This window comes from Bombina bombina, chromosome 2 (assembly GCF_027579735.1).
Source record: "Bombina bombina isolate aBomBom1 chromosome 2, aBomBom1.pri, whole genome shotgun sequence".
In the NCBI taxonomy this organism is placed as follows: Eukaryota; Metazoa; Chordata; class Amphibia; order Anura; family Bombinatoridae; genus Bombina; species Bombina bombina.
This window is the reverse complement of record NC_069500.1, coordinates 873042993-873061499: the sequence shown is the minus strand read 5'-3', so window position 1 is coordinate 873061499 and position 18507 is coordinate 873042993. Positions and strand designations below refer to the sequence as shown.

General features: G+C 35.0%; 1 protein-coding gene across 1 annotated transcript; it reads left to right on the top strand.

The window, feature by feature from the left end:
- Positions 1-1076: 1076 nt before the first annotated feature.
- Positions 1077-6438, top strand: LOC128648072 (uncharacterized). Its single transcript, XM_053700745.1, has 6 exons — positions 1077-1258; positions 1435-1461; positions 2214-2292; positions 3201-3256; positions 4221-4373; positions 6060-6438. Exons 1-6 carry the CDS (start codon positions 1207-1209, stop codon positions 6206-6208), a joined length of 516 nt encoding a protein of 171 aa, XP_053556720.1. The 5' UTR covers positions 1077-1206; the 3' UTR covers positions 6209-6438.
- Positions 6439-18507: the final 12069 nt, after the last annotated feature.

Below are 18507 nucleotides of genomic sequence, written 5' to 3'. Positions count from 1 at the left end.
CCATACTATTATTAAATACAGATTCATAATTATCAGTGGGTAAATCTGTTTGGTCAGATGTTGCCAAAGGAAATGATGTCACAATATCACAACTTCACACAATACAACAGTGACATCACACACTATTATACCTCAGCTGCAGCCAGTCAGCACAATCATTTTCTGTGAGAGTGGACTACAGCTAACATGGCTTGTTTCTACTTGGCGATTTATATATTTCTTTTCATATTCCAAACTGTCTTGGGGACCCCGGTGAGCACCCCGCAAGGTAAAGTGTATATCCTTCCTCACTCATGACTTCAGTTTGTTATAGATATTCTCTTCCTGTAGGCTGCACTGTCTGATGTGTCTCCTCGCTACAGAGGGTTAATTAACTAATATGGGGGTCCATTACAATCCTTTAGCAAAATGTATATAATATTTTTATACATAAAAACCACCATTGAAGTCTGTTGGGACTTTTTTTTATATATATAATTTCATACATTTGTCTACACGATTGTGATTGATCCCATTATGTTTTATTGCTCTGTTTTATTGGCGTCACAGAAGTGGTTGCTACATTAAACATCTATACAGTTAGTTCACTACAGAGTGTGTAATTAAATAGGTAAATATTACCAATATATTTGAATGGGGGAAGTAAAGTATTAGGTTTCAAAAAACAAAAATTATGCCATGATTATTCAAAAAGTTCATCAGGATGTCAATAAACTTCAGTTTAGGAAACTTTATTTGTCCAGGGAAAATCATATAAGGTGTCAGGCACCATAATCTATCACAGCTCTCAGATCTTTGTGTCACACAGAATTAGAGCTAAGGGTTAACAGATACCAGAATGCTCATTAGGTATTTCTTGGATTATAAACTCACTACATTTTAAATATTTTAATGTCACCTTTATCTTACACTACTGGCTACACAGACTGCAGATCATAATATTTGTTTTATTATTATGTTGTATTTATATTGTTCTTGAGGTGTCACAGACATATACACATAAATCAGGGATGTCACATAACTTGGCTACATCCTGTATCACTGACATCATTATCTACTTGTGTACCAACTGATAAGGCATTTTACAAAGACCCTTGCACAGGTGCACTATTTACTTATATAGTTATGTAGGACTTTCATTGTGTGATGTCTTATGGTTAGAACTACAGCAAAAATAATTATTTTATTTTGTCTTTGTACATAGAGATGACCCTGGGACCAATGAACAGTGAGGCATTCAAGACTGCATTAGCAAATGGTAAGAATATAATACTAGTCAGCCTAATGATTTCTTCTGTGTTTACAGGCTGTATAGTTTAAATGCATTATTTATTAATTCTGTTAGTTTTAGAGAGTTTGGTAATAATTATAAAATATCTGAATAACAAGCATTTATTTTATATACTTCTAACTTTTATTGTCATTTTTTTACAGGATTTCTGGCTGGACTGAATAATTCAGGTAAGTGAATAAAAAAAAAACTTTTATTAAAATAAAATTGTAGAATAACTCTCATACACATCTAGTTATGTGCCCTTTAAATTATACTAGTTATATTAAAGGGACACTGAACCCAATTTTTTTCTTTTGTGATTCAGACAGAGCATGACATTTTAAGCAACTTTCTAATTTACTCCTATTATCAAATTTTCTTCATTCACTTGGTATCTTTATTTGAAATGCAAGAATGTAAGTTTAGATGCCGGCCCATTTTTGGTGAACAACCTGGGTTGTTCTTGCTGATTGGTGGATAAATTCATCCACCAATAAAAAAAAAAGTGCTGTCCAGAGTACTGAACCAAAAAAAGCTTAGATGCCTTTTTTTTTTCAAATAAAGATAGCAAGAGAATGGAGATAATGTGATAATAGGAGTAAATTAGAAAGCTGCTTAAAATTGCATACTCTATCTGAATCATGAAAGAAAAAAATGGGTTCAGTGTCCCTTTAATATACTATCTGGTAGATAATACTTCAGTTACCCTTTAACTATTACTCCTGTCTGTCACTGCAGTCATTTACAGATTCTAATTCATATGATGTCATCAGCTTGATACATAGGTGTCATTTATTAACACAACACTTGTTAAACACATGGCATGCTAAAGGTAGAAGATATAATGTGCCACGTTTATTTAATTGTACTTAATAATGATCTCAATACTGGTAAAGTCTATTGTATAAATAACACTGTTTTACCTGCTGTTTCTCTACAGTATACGTATTTGCTGGTGTGGGAGTTTTTGCCCTCATAATTATTATAATTGGAGGATGGGCGATTAGGAAGAACATCCGGTAAGTTACAGGGAGCTGCCTCCCATAATAAACACATCTATACAATTTAGCCGTACTGTTTATATATTTATATTAGTATATATAATACATCTGTGCAGCCCACAAAAGTCACAAGACAACAGAAATGCTGTATTAAAGGGACATTACACTGCTGGGTGCAACTACACTTATGTATGTTGTTTGTCTATATACACACACAGACTAATCTTAAATATATATAAATATATTTTCTACTTTTACATTTGTATTTATTCTTATTATTTAAGCTGCTGGGCACAAATTTAACACACACTAAGAAGTTTTAGCATCTTTCCCTGGTAGTTGTTTCACATTCTTTTTTCTTATGTTTATATTTATATAATTGCTGCTTTTATAATCACAATTGATGTAAAAAGGTAAAATATTTAACTAAATTGTGATAATAAATGTAATTCTTTGATTCCTATAGAAACTAATTTACATAACAGGCCTTTCCTAGACCATTTGGGTGGGTATAAAATAACACATCTGCGCTACAGATTCTGGGTAGAACAAGCTTTTCACTGTGTAATACTGATCACAGATCATGAAAAAGCAGGTTCAGCCGAGCTGTAATCATGCCCACCCCACTGTTGCTTTACATTGGTATGAAGCTGAGGCGCTGCCATCTGCTGGTCATGGGGTTGTGCTATACCAGTGCCCCTCTATTAAATCATCAGTAACATCAGTAATTATGTGCTGCATTTCACATGCTTTACATACAAATTAAATGCAGAACTCTCAACTGTTCTGTGTTTTGTGGTACAGTCCTGGTGTGGAGCTCTGTGTTATCTTTTACAATTATTTCCCTTTTATATAAACGCAACTGGTTAATGACTAAGTATGTTATGACAAAAATATCATTTTAATATTGTTTTTCCTGTTTTTAGAAAATCCAAACTTCCTGATGAGGAGCAACCAAACATCAGCCCCGTCATCAGGAAAGGTAACAGAACTTACATGCTCTTTATATGAGGGGAAATGTAACTCATAAGTAAGGATGAAATATGGAAGGTTATAGGGAGAGGCTGTATGGCACAAGACTAGGGGTTAGCACAATAGGCTAATTACAGGGATGCAATATGGGGCACTAGGAGGCAATAAGAGAAATGTTAGAAATGGGTATTATAAGCAGTTACAAATAGTAAAAATGAATGTAGAATAAAAGGAGGAATTAGAAGCTTTATGGGACAATAGGAGGAGGTATAAATAGGAATATTGTAGAGCAATGAGAGAGATAGAGTGAGAGTAATAGGAAGAGGTATGGACAGGAAATGTACTGAGCAATGCTAGAGAGAAAATATATTTACATATAAAAGTTACTGTAGGGAATCTAAGGGATCTATATTGTGGTGTCACAGTGATTACATACACTGGAAATTGTAAGAACATTTAAAGTGACACTGTACCCAAATTTTTTCTTTCGTGATTCAGATTGAGCATGAAATTTTAAGCAACTTTCTAATTTACTCCTATTATCAAATTTTCTTCATTCTCTTGGTATCTATATTTGAAATGCACAATTGTAAGTTTAGATGCCGGCCCATTTTTGGTGAACAACCTGGGTTGTCCTTGCTGATTGGTGGATAAATTCATCCACCAATAAAAAAAGTGCTGTCCAGAGTACTGAAACCAAAAAAAGCTTAGATGCCTTCTTTTTCAAATAAAGATAGCAAGAGAATGAAGAAAAATTGATAATAGGAGCAAATTAGAAAGCTGCGTAAAATTGCATGCTCTATCTGAATTACAAAGGAAAAAATTTGGGTTCAGTGTCCCTTTAAGTTGGAATGAAACAGGACATATATAAAATGATAATAAGTTCTATCAATATAGTGAGACAGTATATGAATGTAATGTGCATGGTGTATTATACAAGAATATGTCATTTAATTTTATTTTTTATTTTGAAGCTTCTCTGAAAAAGGAGAAGAGGTTAAAAAAGAAAACAAAGAAAGAAAAGAAGGAGAAAATGGAGGTGGAACAGAAGGAGGAAGACGAGGAGGAAATGAAGGGAGAGAAGGAGGGAAATGTGCAGAAGAAGAAGGATGAAAATTCAGGGGAAGGTGAGAAAAGACAACAGAAAACAAACATAATTGAAGACAAAATAAAAAATAAAGCACCTGGGAAAGAACAGGAAATAGTAGGAAATAGGAAACTGTGTAAAGGGGGTAATGAATAGATAAGGAAATTGGTAACAAAAAACAGTAAGAGGGTAAAAGAAAGAGGATAGGTTAGAAGTTAGTTGGTTTTGTTTAATGTAATATATAGGGATTATTTGGGGCCTTGGGGCAAATTATAAATATGTAAAAGTGCAGCAAACATTAAAAGTACCATTAAAGGGACACTGAACCCAAATTTTTTCTTTAGTGATTCACATAGAGCACGAAATTTTAAGCAACTTTCTAATTTACTCCTATTATCAATTTTTCTTCATTCTCTTGGTATCTTTATTTGAAATGCAGGAATGTAAGATTAGATGCCAGCCCATTTTTGGTGAACAACCTAGGTTGTTCTTGCTGATAGGTGGATAAATTTACCCACCAATAAACAAGTGCTATCCAGGGTTCTGAATAAAAAAATAGCTTAGGTGCCTTCTTTTTCAAATAAAGATATCAAGAGAACGAAGAAAATTGTATAATAGGAGTAAATTAGAAAGTTGCTTAAAATTGCATGCTATATCTTAATCACAAAAGAAAAAAATTGGGTTCAGTGTCCCTTTAAATAGGGTGAATTGTGAAAGTTTTTGACAAGTGTCCCTTTGATAAAATCAATTATGTAGAACAAATTTTAGTTAAGACAGGAATAATGAAAGTTAAGCTTTCACATGTGAATTGTACTGGTCTGGTAGAACTCACAGATATAGATGTTATATTGCTATCTGTATCACAGAATAAAATACAGGTAGCCCTCAGTTTACGCTGGGGTTAGGTTCCAGAAGGAATGGTTGTAAATCGAAACCGTTGTAAATTGAAACCCAGTTTATAATGTAAGTCAATGGGAAGTGAGGGAGATAGGTTCCAGGCCCCTCTCAAAATTGTCATAAGTAACACCTAATACATTAATTTTAAAGCTTTGAAATTAAGACTTTAAATACTATACAGCATTATAAACCTAATAAAATAATCACACAACACAGAATATATAATTAAACTAAGTTAAATGAACAAAAACATTTGCTAAACAACATTATAAACCTAATAAAATAATCACACAACACAGACTTCACTTGCATTTTTCTGCAAACAGTTCTTTCTATGCATTCCAATCTGGACTGATTTATAGACAGGAAGATATTGTTCCTTTGAAATTTGCTCGATAGCTCAGGTCTGGGTAAACTGATTAATTTCAGCTTGCTTGGCTTTGCTGCAACACAGCACCTACATATCCACCTTTTGGATATTTTAATAATTGCACTGCTTCTCAATGCTTTTCAATAGCAGTCACATAACTGGAAAAAAGGTTGTTATTCTGAAACGGTGTAAATTGAACCGTTGTAAAACGAGGGCCACCTGTACAAGCTAGAATAAATGTGCTTTAATACTGGTTAATATCAAACATATCAATATCCCATGAGGGGATAAAAGGGATATACAGCTATAAATTATCATTTATATAACATGAATGGGTGATATGATATATAAATTAATTTGGGGAAATATATTAAATTGCTATTTATAGCCCTCCATAAGATACATAATGTTATAAGAGTAACATTTCCTAATTTTTTATTCTTTTTTTTATTTCAATAGCTCAAATTGAAACCAAAGAGCAAGCAGTACAGACAGACAGCACACAAGAAGTAAAATGGAAACTTTTGGAGTTTTGGATGAAGAAAGACCTAGAAGTACAGAGACGGCGAGAGGAAGAACTAAGGGAGGAGGAGGAGTTCTTTAGCTGAAAGAACAACTGAAGCTAAATTGTTTACATCACAGCCCCTCTCTTATATCTACCAGAGCTACGTATTCCAGCCAGGGCTCTGCCTCTTCTGCCACTCCTGTGTGCCAATATGTCCCGCCCCTGAGAAACCATCTTGTATTGTCATCCTTCTTATCTCTACCTCTTATTGAGAATTCTCCATGGTTACTAATTAATAAAATTAGACCAAGTAAATTTAATGTGTCAAATAAACTTTCTTTTTTATCTTTATTTTTTTAATACTTAAAATGGTACATAGACGTACAACAAGAAATGTATAGATCATTTATTAGTGCACACAGGATAATTTATCAGGTTCTCAAGCTTTGAGTTGACAAAATTCTATTTTGTATATTATAAGTTCATGAAATTTAAACCAAAACATATAATCAACAAACTTATCTAAATAAAAACGTCAAAAAGTGAAACATATTAAACTGATCTAAGTCCTTATGCACTGTGAAGGTTTAACACAATTTAAATACAGAACAGGGGAGATTTTGTATACATACAGCTTAAGAATAGTCTACCAGGTGCAACCACTATGCCTCATTAAGACTGTAGGAAAAAACATATGCAACCACAACAAAAAGACTACTCTCTAGACAGATATAATTATAAAATAATACACATTCTATTAGCAACAAAAAATATTGTAGCTACTAAATAAAAAAATAAATAAGAAACTAAGGCAAGGCCTCACTGAACCCTTAAAGGGATTAAGGTAGGAATAATCTGATTGGCTGATGGAATCAGCCAATCAGATTGAAGTTCAATCCGATTGGCTGATCCAATCAGCCAATCAGATTGAGCTCGCATTATATTGGCTGTTCCGATCAGCCAATAGAATGCGAGCTCAATCTGATTGGCTGATTGGATCAGCCAATCAGATTGAACTTCAATCTGATTGGCTGATTTAATCAGCCAATCAGATTTTTCCTACCTTAATTCCGATTGGCTGATAGAATCATATCAGCCAATCGGAATTGAAGGGACGCCATCTTGGATGACGTCCCTTAAAGGAACCTTCATTCAGTCGTCGGCCGTCGGGGAAGAAGGATGTTCCGCATCGGCGGGATGAAGATGGATCCGGAAGAAAGAAGATTGAAGATGCCGCTTGGAAGATGACATCGCCCGGTTGGAAGATCTCTTCAGCGCCGCCTGGATGATGACTTCATTGGATGGAAGACTTCTTCAGCGCCCCTTGGATGATGACTTCTGCCGCTCCGGATCTCCTCTTCGGTTCCATCGGTGGGTCGGCTGGCTGAAGACGACTCAAGGTAGGATTGATCTTCAGGGGGGTAGTGTTAGGTTTATTTAAGGGGGGTTTGGGTTAGATTAGGGGTATGTTGGTGGTGGGTTTTAATGTTGGGGGGGGGTTGTTTTTATTTTACAGGCAAAAGAGCAGAATTCTTTGGGGCATGCCCCGCAAAAGGCTCTTTTAAGGGCTGGTAAGGTAAAAGAGCTGGTAACTTTTTAATTTAGAATAGGGTAGGGAATTTTTTTTATTTTGGGGGGCTTTGTTATTTTATTAGGGGGCTTAGATTAGGTGTAAGTAGCTTAAAATTGTTGTAATATTTTTTACATGTTTGTAACTTATTTTTTTTATTTTTTGTAACTTAGCTTTTTTTATTTTTTGTACTTTAGTTAGTTTATTTAATTGTATTTAATTGTAGTTATTTGTAGGTAATTTATTTAATTAATTTAATGATAGTGTAGTGTTAGGTTTAATTGTAACTTAGGTTAGGATTTATTTTACAGGTAATTTTGTATTTCTTTTAGCTAGGTAGTTATTAAATAGTTAATAACTATTTAATAACTATTCTAACTAGCTAAAATAAATACAAAGTTACCTGTAAAATAAATATAAATCCTAAAATAGCTACAATGTAATTATTAATTACATTGTAGCTATCTTAGGGTTTATTTTACAGGTAAGTATTTAGTTTTAAATAGGAATAATTTATTTAATGATAGTGTAGTGTTAGGTGTAATTGTAACTTAGGTTTGTTTTTATTTTACAGGTAAATTTATCTTTATTTTAGCTAGGTAGCTATTAAATAGTTAATAACTATGTAATAGCTATTGTACCTAGTTAAAATAAATTGAAAGATGCCTGTAAAATAAAAATAAATCCTAAGATAGCTACAATATAATTATTATTTATATTGTAGCTATATTAGGGTTTATTTTAAAGGTAAGTATTTAGTTTTAAATAGGATTAATTTAGTTAATAAGAGAAATATTATTTAGATTTATTTAATATTTAAGTTAGGGGGGTGTTAGGGTTAGTGTTAGACTTAGGTTTAGGGGTTAATAATTTTATTACAGTGGCGGCGGTGTAGGGGGGTAGGATAGGGGTTAATAAATGTATTATAGTGGCGACGGTGTAGGGGGGGCAGATTAGGGGTTAATAAGTTTAATATAGGTTGTGGCGGGGTCCGGGAGCGGTGGTTTAGGGGTTAAACTATTTATTTAGTTGTGGCGAGGCCCGGGATCCGCAGGATAGGGTTTAATAACTTTATTATAGAGGGCGGCGGTATAGGGGGGCAGGATAGGGGTTAATAGGTAGAATGTATGTGGCGGTGGGCTCCAGGAGCAGGGGTTTAGGGGTTAATAGGTATTATGTAGGTGGCGGTGGGCTCCGGGAGCGGCGGTTTAGGGGTTAATAAGTTTATTAGAGTGGCAGTGGGCTCCGGGAGCGGCGGTTTAGGGGTTAACATATTCATTATAGTTGCGGCGGGGTCTAGGAAAGGCTGTTTAGTGGTTAATCAGTTTATTAGAGTGGCGATGGGCTCAGGGAGCAGCGGTTTAGGGGGAATAACTTTATTTAGTTGCGGCAGTATAGGGGGCGGCAGATTAGGGGTTAATATGTATAATGTAGGATACGGCATGGTCCGGGAGCAGCGGTTTAGGGGTAATAAATGTATTTCGTTGCGGCGGTGTAGGGGGGACAGGGGTGTTTAGACTCGGGGTACATGTTAGGATGTTAGGTGTAGACAGCTCCCATAGGAATCAATGGGATGTCTGGCAGCAGCGAACATGAACTTTCGCTATGGTCAGACTCCCATTGATTCCTATGGGATCCGCCGCCTCCAGGGCGGCGGTTTGAAAACCAGGTACGCTGGGCCGGAAAAGTACAGAGCGTACCTGCTAGTTTTTTGATAACTAGCAAAAGTAGTCAGATTGTGCCGCACTTGTGTGCGGAACATCTGGAGAGACGTAAGCATCGATCTGTGTCGGACTGAGTCCGGCGGATCGAAGCTTACGTCACTAAATTCTACTTTTGCCAATATCTAGGGCTTGATAACTAAGGCGAATCAGCCTCGCCACAAATACGCTGCGGAATTCCAGCGTATTTGAGGTTGATGGCTTGATAACTAGGGGCCATAGTGTCAATATAATACAAAAAGTAACAAAGTTGGTTTTGAGACAAATAAAATCATGACAAACTAATAGTTACATTGTAGCTATTTTAGGATTTATTTTTATTTTACAGGCAACTTTGTATTTATTTTAATTAGGCACAATAGTTATTAAATAGTTATTAACTATTTAATAACCACCTAGATAAAATAAATACAAATATACCTGTAAAATAAACCCTAACCTAAGTTACAATTACACCTAACACTACTCAATAATTAAATTAATTACCTAAACTACCTAAAATTAAATACAATTAAATTAAATAAACTAAATTACAGAAAATAAAAAAGAAATTACACTATTTTAAACTAATTACACCTACTCTAATCCCCCTAATAAAATAAAAAAGCCCCCCAAAATAATAAAATTCTCTACCCTACACTAAATTACAAATAGCCCTTAAAAGGGCCTTTTGCGGGGCTTTGCCCCAAAGTAATCAGCAAAGGGCTTTTGCGGGGCATTGCCCCAAAGTAATCAGCTCTTTTACCTGTAAAAAAAATACAATACCCCCCAACATTAAAACTCACCACCCACATACCCCTACTCTAAAACCCACCCAATCCCCCCTAAAAAAATCACTAACCCCCTGAAGATCACCCTACCTTGAGCCTTCTTCACCCAGCCGGGCCGAACTCTTCATCCAATCCGGCAAGAATAGGTCCTCCAGAGGGTCCGAAGTCTTCAGCCAATTGGATTGACCTTGCATTCTATTGGCTGATCGGAACAGCCAATAGAATGTGAGGTCAATCCGATTGGCTGATTGGATCAGCCAATCGGATTTTTCCTACCTTAATTCTGATTGGCTGGTAGAATCCTATCAGCCAATTGGATTTCGAGGGACGCCATCTTGGATGACATCATTTAAAGGGACCGTCATTCGTCGTCTAGTCGTCGGGCAAGGAGGATGTTCCGCGTCGGAGGTCTTCAAGATGGTGCCGCTCCGCTCCGGAAGGATGAAGAAAGAAGATGCCGCTTGGATGAAGATTTCTTCCGGTCTGGATGTCCTCTTCTGCCCGGATAGGATGAAGACTTCCGACCCTCTGGAGGACCTCTTCTTGCCGGATTGGGTGAATAGTTCGGCCCGACTGGGTGAAGACGGCTCAAGGTAGGGTGATCTTCAGGGGGTTAGTGTTAGGTTTTTTAAGGGGGGATTGGGTGGGTTTTAGAGTAGGGGTATGTGGGTAGTGGGTTTTAATGTTGGGGGGTATTGTATTTTTCTTTTACAGGTAAAAGAGCTGATTATTTTGGGGCAATGCCCCGCAAAAAGCCCTTTTAAGGGCTGGTAAAAGAGCTGATTACTTTGGGGCAATGCCCCGCAAAAGGCCCTTTTAAGGGCTATTTGTAATGTAGTTTAGGATAGGGAATTTTATTATTTTGGTGGGCTTTTTATTTTATTAGGGGGATTAGATTAGGTGTAATTAGATTAAACTTCTTGCAATATTTTTTTATTTTTTGTAATTTAGTGTTTTTTTGTACTATAGTTTAGTTTATTTAATTTAATTTTATTTTAGATAATTGTAGTTAATTTATTTAATTAATTTATTGATAGTGTAGTGTTAGATGTATTTGTAACTTAGGTTAGGGTTTATTTTACAGGTATATTTGTATTTATTTTATCTAGGTAGTTATTAAATAGTTAATAACTATTTAATAACTATTGTGCCTAGTTAAAATAAATACAAAGTTGCCTGTAAAATAAAAATAAATCCTAAAATAGCTACAATGTAACTATTAGTTATATTGTAGCTATATTAGGGTTTATTTTATAGGTAAGTATTTAGTTTTAAAGAGGAATTATTTATCTAATTATAGTAATTTTATTTAGATTTATTAAAAATAGATTTAAGTTGGGGGGTGTTAGGGTTAGACTTAGGTTTAGGGGTTAATAACTTTATTATAGTAGCAGCGACGTTGGGGTCGGAAGATTAGGGGTTAATAATTGTAGGTAGGTGTCGGCGATGTTAGGGACGGCAGATTAGGCGTTAATAAAATTTAACTGTTTGCGAGGCGGGAGTGCGGCTGTTTAGGGGTTAATACATATAATGTAGGTGTCGGAGATGTTGGGGGCAGCAGATTAGGGGTTCGTAGGTATAATGTAGGTGGCGGCGGTGTCCGGAGCGGCAGATTAGGGGTTAATAAGTGTAAGGTTAGGGGTGTTTAGACTAGGGGTTCATGTTAGGGTGTTAGGTGTAGACTTAGAAAGTATTTTCCCATAGGAAACAATGGGGCTGCGTTAGGAGCTGAACGCTGCTTTTTTGCAGGTGTTAGTTTTTTTTCAGACAGCTCAACCCCATTGTATCCTATGGGGAAATCGTGCACAAGCACGTTTTGCCAGCTTACCGCTACCGTAAGCAACGCTGGTATTACAGGTAGAAGTGGTGCTAAATTTGCTCAACGCTCACTTTTCTGAGGCTAACGCAGCCATTCAGAAAACTTGTAATACCAGCGTTGTTTAAAGTGAGCGCTGGAAAAAAAAGGCTCGTTAGCAACGCAAGTCTTTACCGACAAAAATTGTAATCTAGCCGTATGTCTTTTGAAAACATAAGAATCTGGAGGATTTAAAATTTAAACAAATTATCTATATAGTTTTCAAATATTTAATGTTTACCACAGACTGACTGAATAATATATATAATGATCTAAGAGATACATCACATGTTACATACTGTGTTGGATATAATGAATTAAAAATAAATAACTGCATTGATATTTATAAATATTTGACTTATTTCAAAATAACAACATCTGTTTCTTTTTCAGACATGTAATAAACCATTAAGATGTCCTATGAATATTGGTCATAAACAGACACTGAATATTAAAATGATATCCACAAGTATACAATATTTATAATAACTGGGAAATATGACAATATGCATCTTTTAAAATATTATAAGTTTTATATTATGTTTCGCATGAAAATACTCAGACTAAATGGTATTAAATGGGCCATGTATGTAACATATAGTTATTAAAACTAGGAGATTATAAGTGTATAAAAATAGGCATTTGATAAAAATATATATACGTATCTGTATTTACTGTTAGCAGTATTGATGGTGAGACTGCATTTCTGGTTGTCTGCTGCCACCAATAGTTCAGAAATTGTATTTTTTAGACAAAAGGGGTTGGCTGTTATTAAAATACATGCATTTCCTCTTATTGATGACAATGAACTGGATTAATCTGAAAAAGCTAAAACTTTTAAATTAGTTTATTTGGTGATGTATACGGTTGCTCTATATTTTTAATGTTTTAAATCAAGGTATTCGAAAACTATAGTTATATCATAGTGTGATTTAAAAGGAGATTTATTCTTATATTTAATATTAATTAGACCAAGGGTAGTAAGTATATTGATATTAAATATTAATGTTTAGAAATACTTTTTGTATTTTAATATCAAAAGTTAATTACAGTTATTGCTATATATATATTTTAGAATTTGTCTTATTGTGGCTGAATAAGAGGTTACACCAGGCCAGACATATTGGCATATAAATTAGCTGTTGCATTAATAATATATACAGTTCCTGGTGTTTAAATTTAAGTTATATAAAACCATTTGAGGGCTAAATAGCTTACCAGTAATTATACTTCCCTGAAAGTTATCTCAGATTTATTGAGACTTAGTAAAATTGTGTGGAGTATCTTGTTATATTGTTTAACTAAACACTGTTAAGTTAGCGGTCCATATTGTGGTATTTTTATTGTGGTATTTTAATGCGATTCATTGTGAGTAAGGTTAATTTTTGGAGGTGCATTTTGTGATCTGTTGCATAGAATATTGTAATGGAATAACCGTGCATAATTCATTCATAATCTAGTTTTTACATAAATATAATTCAAAGTGTCTATTTGAATTAAGGAATAAATATAAATTTTTATAAATATATTGTTTAATATATACATTTTATTGGTTGGCAACTGCTAAAATAATAATAATAATTTTGAAACCTGGTATATACCAACATATAATCTGGAGGCACTGCAGAAGATTATGATATATTTTGTAGTAAATTAAAAAATTATTATCTAGAAAAAATAATAATATTAATATTTAAAAAAAAATAAAAAATCTCATTGGTCAAAATTGTATTAGCTCGAACTATGGGGCAAACCTGGTGTTCTATGGGCGGTACATTGATGACCTGATTATCCTATGGAATGGTGAGGTCTCCTCAGCAGAATCCTTTATACAACATCTTAACACCAATAGTATGGGACTTACCTTCCTTAGTTCTATAGAAATGGAATCTGTAGTTTTTTTGGATCTGTATTTAACATTATCTAAAGATGGTAAGATTGAATCAAAAAATCACTTTAAAAACGTAGACTGTAATAGTTACTTAGAATTTTCTAGTAAACACTATCTTCCTTGGAAGAGAAATGTCCCTTATGGACAGTTTAAAAGGTTAAGACGGAATTGTAATAATATATGTGACTTTAATATGCAAAGTCAAACACTTATTGAAAGATTTATAGAAAAAGGATATCCAAGAGAGTTAATAGAGAGAAGCTATACAAGAGCTAAAACAGATAATAGGGATAATTATTTTCAAAAGAAACTTACTAACGATAAGAACAAAGAAAATCTAAATTCAAATAAAAGTAATTCATGTTCATAACACAATATAATACTAATCACAAATTAATTAATACTATAATCAAGAAACATTGGGGAATATTGATGAGAGACCCAATACTTAGTAGGAACTTAGAAGAGAAACCTAAATGTGTATTTAGACGGGCACCCACACTTAAGAACTTATTAGCCCCTAGTAAGGTCGTAATTAATGCTTATGGTTCTATATACTAATAATAGAATTGAATTTAATAATTTTATAAGAGAACTTATTCTCATGAATTAATCGAAATTAACACATATAAAGAGATACATCTACATTTCACATTCACATATTTAATCGCACCGTAGTATAAAAGTGGATGACTAATAATATATTTATTAATATAGTGATGTTTTTATTTTTGTTCTGTCACGTATGTGTCTATACCAAATTCGATACATATGAAAAGGGTAACATAATTAATAAGGGAATAAAGCGGTTAATCTGTATTCAAATGAATGTAAATGTTAATATCAATGCGGGTTATCTGCTCTATAGCTGCTATGATAGTTTTGGATTTGTTTGTTTCATATGGTATATATTGGTTGTGGACAAATGTTCAAAAAGAATGTTGCCACAGGCGATAAGATTTGATATGGTTCATAGGATAAATGTAGTTATATGATATATGTTGTATTGGATCTGAGTTGACATGAATGTGGTTTGCAAACATCTGCTAATCATATGACTAATTAAGAGAAATTAGGGATCATGTGACTAATTAAGAGAAATTAGGGTGTGTATGCTAAACAGCTTTTTATTGGTTAGTATAGAGTATATTAAGTAGCAAATGTTGTATAATTTTATTCAGCCTGATGAAACAGTACATGATACTGAGAAACGCGTTGCTGTGTTTTTAAAGTGGATGTAAACTCAGAGATAGCACACAATGCGAAAAGCTTTAGCACACAAAAATAGCATAAGGTTAAGTCATGATTTTTTTGAATAAATTATATTTGATCTATTATTTTACTTATCTAGGTATCTTTGTCTCGCTCTCTCCCTCCGCCCGCCATTTTGTTCCGCTTTTTGCATAGTGATCGACACTTAACCCGACTAATGATTTTCCTTACCCCGTGGCATCCAGCCCCTTTACCCAAACGTCATTAGTTCTTTATGCGCATGCATATTTTCTTTGCGCATGCGTAAACCTAACACCTTGATTTGGGAGCGCTGCGCGTTCACGCTGTTCGCATGCATAGAGAAAACCCAGGAGCCACAACATTTTTCAATTGACTCAATCGCATGCGCAAATCAGTCAGTCAAATTTAAACGCATGCGCACAAAAACAAAACAACGTGAACGAGCATTGATGATACGTCATAGAGCGGGTGGGACCGCTCTAGACGTTATGAGGAAGTACACAGCAAAGTAATGGATGGGAGGAGCGAAAAGAAAAAACTGAGCTAAGTATAAATCTTGATTATAATCTTGGATTTTCAAATTATTAAAAAAACAACAAAGCGGTTTTGCTATTACAGTTAGGATTAATCAATATTTATTACTAACAATAGTAAAATTTACATTCACTTTAATGTGTTGTAATAAACACTTTTAATATATACAATTTGCTACTTTGCTTCTCTTTGGACACTCTCATTTGAAGTCATTTCGATACTGTTGGATCGTGCCTTCCTGTGATATTCACAATCACTTTAAATGGTGAATACAAATTTATGACAAAAAATAAAGGTTTTGTTGCTCTTTTCTTATAATAAGCAAGAAGAAATTACTTGTTCAACTTGTTATATAAGGTGAGGCTTTAGTTTAGTAATTGATTTAATTTATATGAAATTAGATCTTGCAATAACACATAAGGAAATGTGGATAGTTACTGATATAAGAATGATATAACAAGGAGAACCACAGAGAAAATGAGAGTGATAAATGGTTTAAATCACTCAAACGGCAGTTCAATAATATCCAGGGTAAAGTTGTTGCTTTTATGTATAAGCAAGGTTTTCACGCACTCACACAAGCACACAATAAAATATGTACAGTCCAAACACACTCTCATATATCCCAAATACGTATCAAAAGTATTTTTCCAGATGACAGGTTAATAAACAAAAGAGGCAATCGTACATAGGATTGATACAAACATCATAAGGTAAGTATTTGTGCATGGAGAGCGGTACTTAGCTTGTAACCAGGGCGGTTGAGGCAGCGTGGGTATGAGAGAGCTGAAAGGAGCTGACAGGCAGGTAGATTGAGCTCCGGTAACCGCTCAGTGTGAGCGCGACTTCGGCGTCTGTAGTATGAAGTTCCGGTAAGCGTAGTAATCTGGCAGGCTGGTTCCGGTAGGGAGTAAAGGTAGCAACAGAATATGCAGCGCATATAGTAAGGATTGAGCTTAAAGACCTGAAAGACTAGTAAAGTCTAAGAGCAAAGTTATTTCACAGGAGACAAAGTGAACTGTGAAGGAACAACTTCAATTTTCAGTGGCTAGAATGTGTCCTTAAATAGGAAGGAAGTACTTGAGAGGTGCAAATTTAAAGGTATATCACACTTCCTGACAACATAGCCTTTTTGGTGAACACCATTTTGGCTTCTCGGAGTCTTTGCTTAAGAGGAGAGTTTACCGGACAACTCTGAGGTTCCGGTTTGCCCAGCCAGCACCACATCTTGGTGCTTTTTTACACGTGAGTGCATTTGAGCTACAATTTATATCTTGATACACTATACGGAATGATGCTATGTCGCGCCTTCTCTATTTCCTTATAAAATTGTATTAGCGTTTTAATTTAACCAAATACTAAGCCAAGATAATAATGTCTATAAACAAAGAACCCCTATTGGGTCAGAGGTAAACTTTCCTCATAGACAGTCACCTCATATTTTAAATTCAGGGCACTGCTACACTTTAGAGGGGGAGGGGAGTGATAATAGTGAGTCAGGGGCAGAGCCAGCTACCCAGATAGCCCATATATTACTAATGTACATAATGGGTCTCCCCATAGTAAAAGTACGGCAAATAGGGGGCGCTCCAGCCCCCCAAAAAAGGTCCCAAGAAACATCCAATAAGGTATATGACACCCTTAAAATAATTACTTTCCTAAGTGGTGCAGTGCCTACATTTTCCAACAAGGGAACCAATTCTATAATTGACCACTTAGAGGCCTATGAAAATGCTTTATCCATAATTAATGATAATAGTGACCAGTCAAAAATTACATTTCTGCTCTGGGTATTTGAGGGTAAACATCACAAGTTCTTTGCTTCACTAAAGGATATGAATATTCATTCCTGGAGTGAAACAAAGCAACAGTGCAAAAAAGGAGTTTGGGCAATATCGCACGAAAACAGCCGCTAAAATAGCCGTATACAGGTTGAAATGTGATGCTAATCAAAGCCCTATAGAATTCCTTTCTGCACTAAAAAGTGCGTACAGTATGGCCAAAGACTACCCCATATTTGAAAGCTCAGAATTTGTGAATCTGTTTTATGAAGCACTACCCTCACACATCAAACTTAATTTGGCTAGAGATTTTGATGAGAACTGCTCATTGGACTGGCTGATCAAAGAAAGTACAAAGTTATACTCTATTCAGCAGTCCAGTGAACAGGGGGTTAAAAGGGAACCAAGGCCCAGCCCCAAAATTGTGGCAGAAACTAGGGTGTCACCTAGCCCCCACAGCTTAGAGTCCAAAAGGAAAACTTATGCGGAAGTGGCCAGAAAAAACAGGCCTTCCCCACAAAGATTGAACTCTGCCCCTCCCACATCAAGGGCCGAGGTGCAGAGAGAATATACTCAAAATGGGGGAATACCCAGAGAAATAGTTATCCCCGTAAAAATAAATTTCCCTTGTAAAAAAAAAATCCCCCATAAAAATATTCTCAGGGTAACCAGACACCCCAAGTAAATAGTGCTCCCCAAGATATAAACGCTGAACAAGTTGAACCCCAAAGACAACCACGTCAGAATAGAAACAATAGCTATGATTCTGAGGGATCCAGGAATCAATACCCTGGGATATAAAAAAATCGGTCCATGGGTAAAAATGGTTTGTCCAATCAAGTGGGTCAACTCAGTACGTAAGTAAGTCAATTATGTACACTATTTACTAATATGAGTCAAGCCCTGATGGCTCAAAACCCTAATAATCCTTTTTTAGGGGTACAGTCAGTGGCCAGCAGTGGGCCCCAGACCCAGTCATAAATACTGCGGTACTACCTGAGAGAGAGGGGAGAGATATACCAAATGAAATGATAAATGTCAATAATG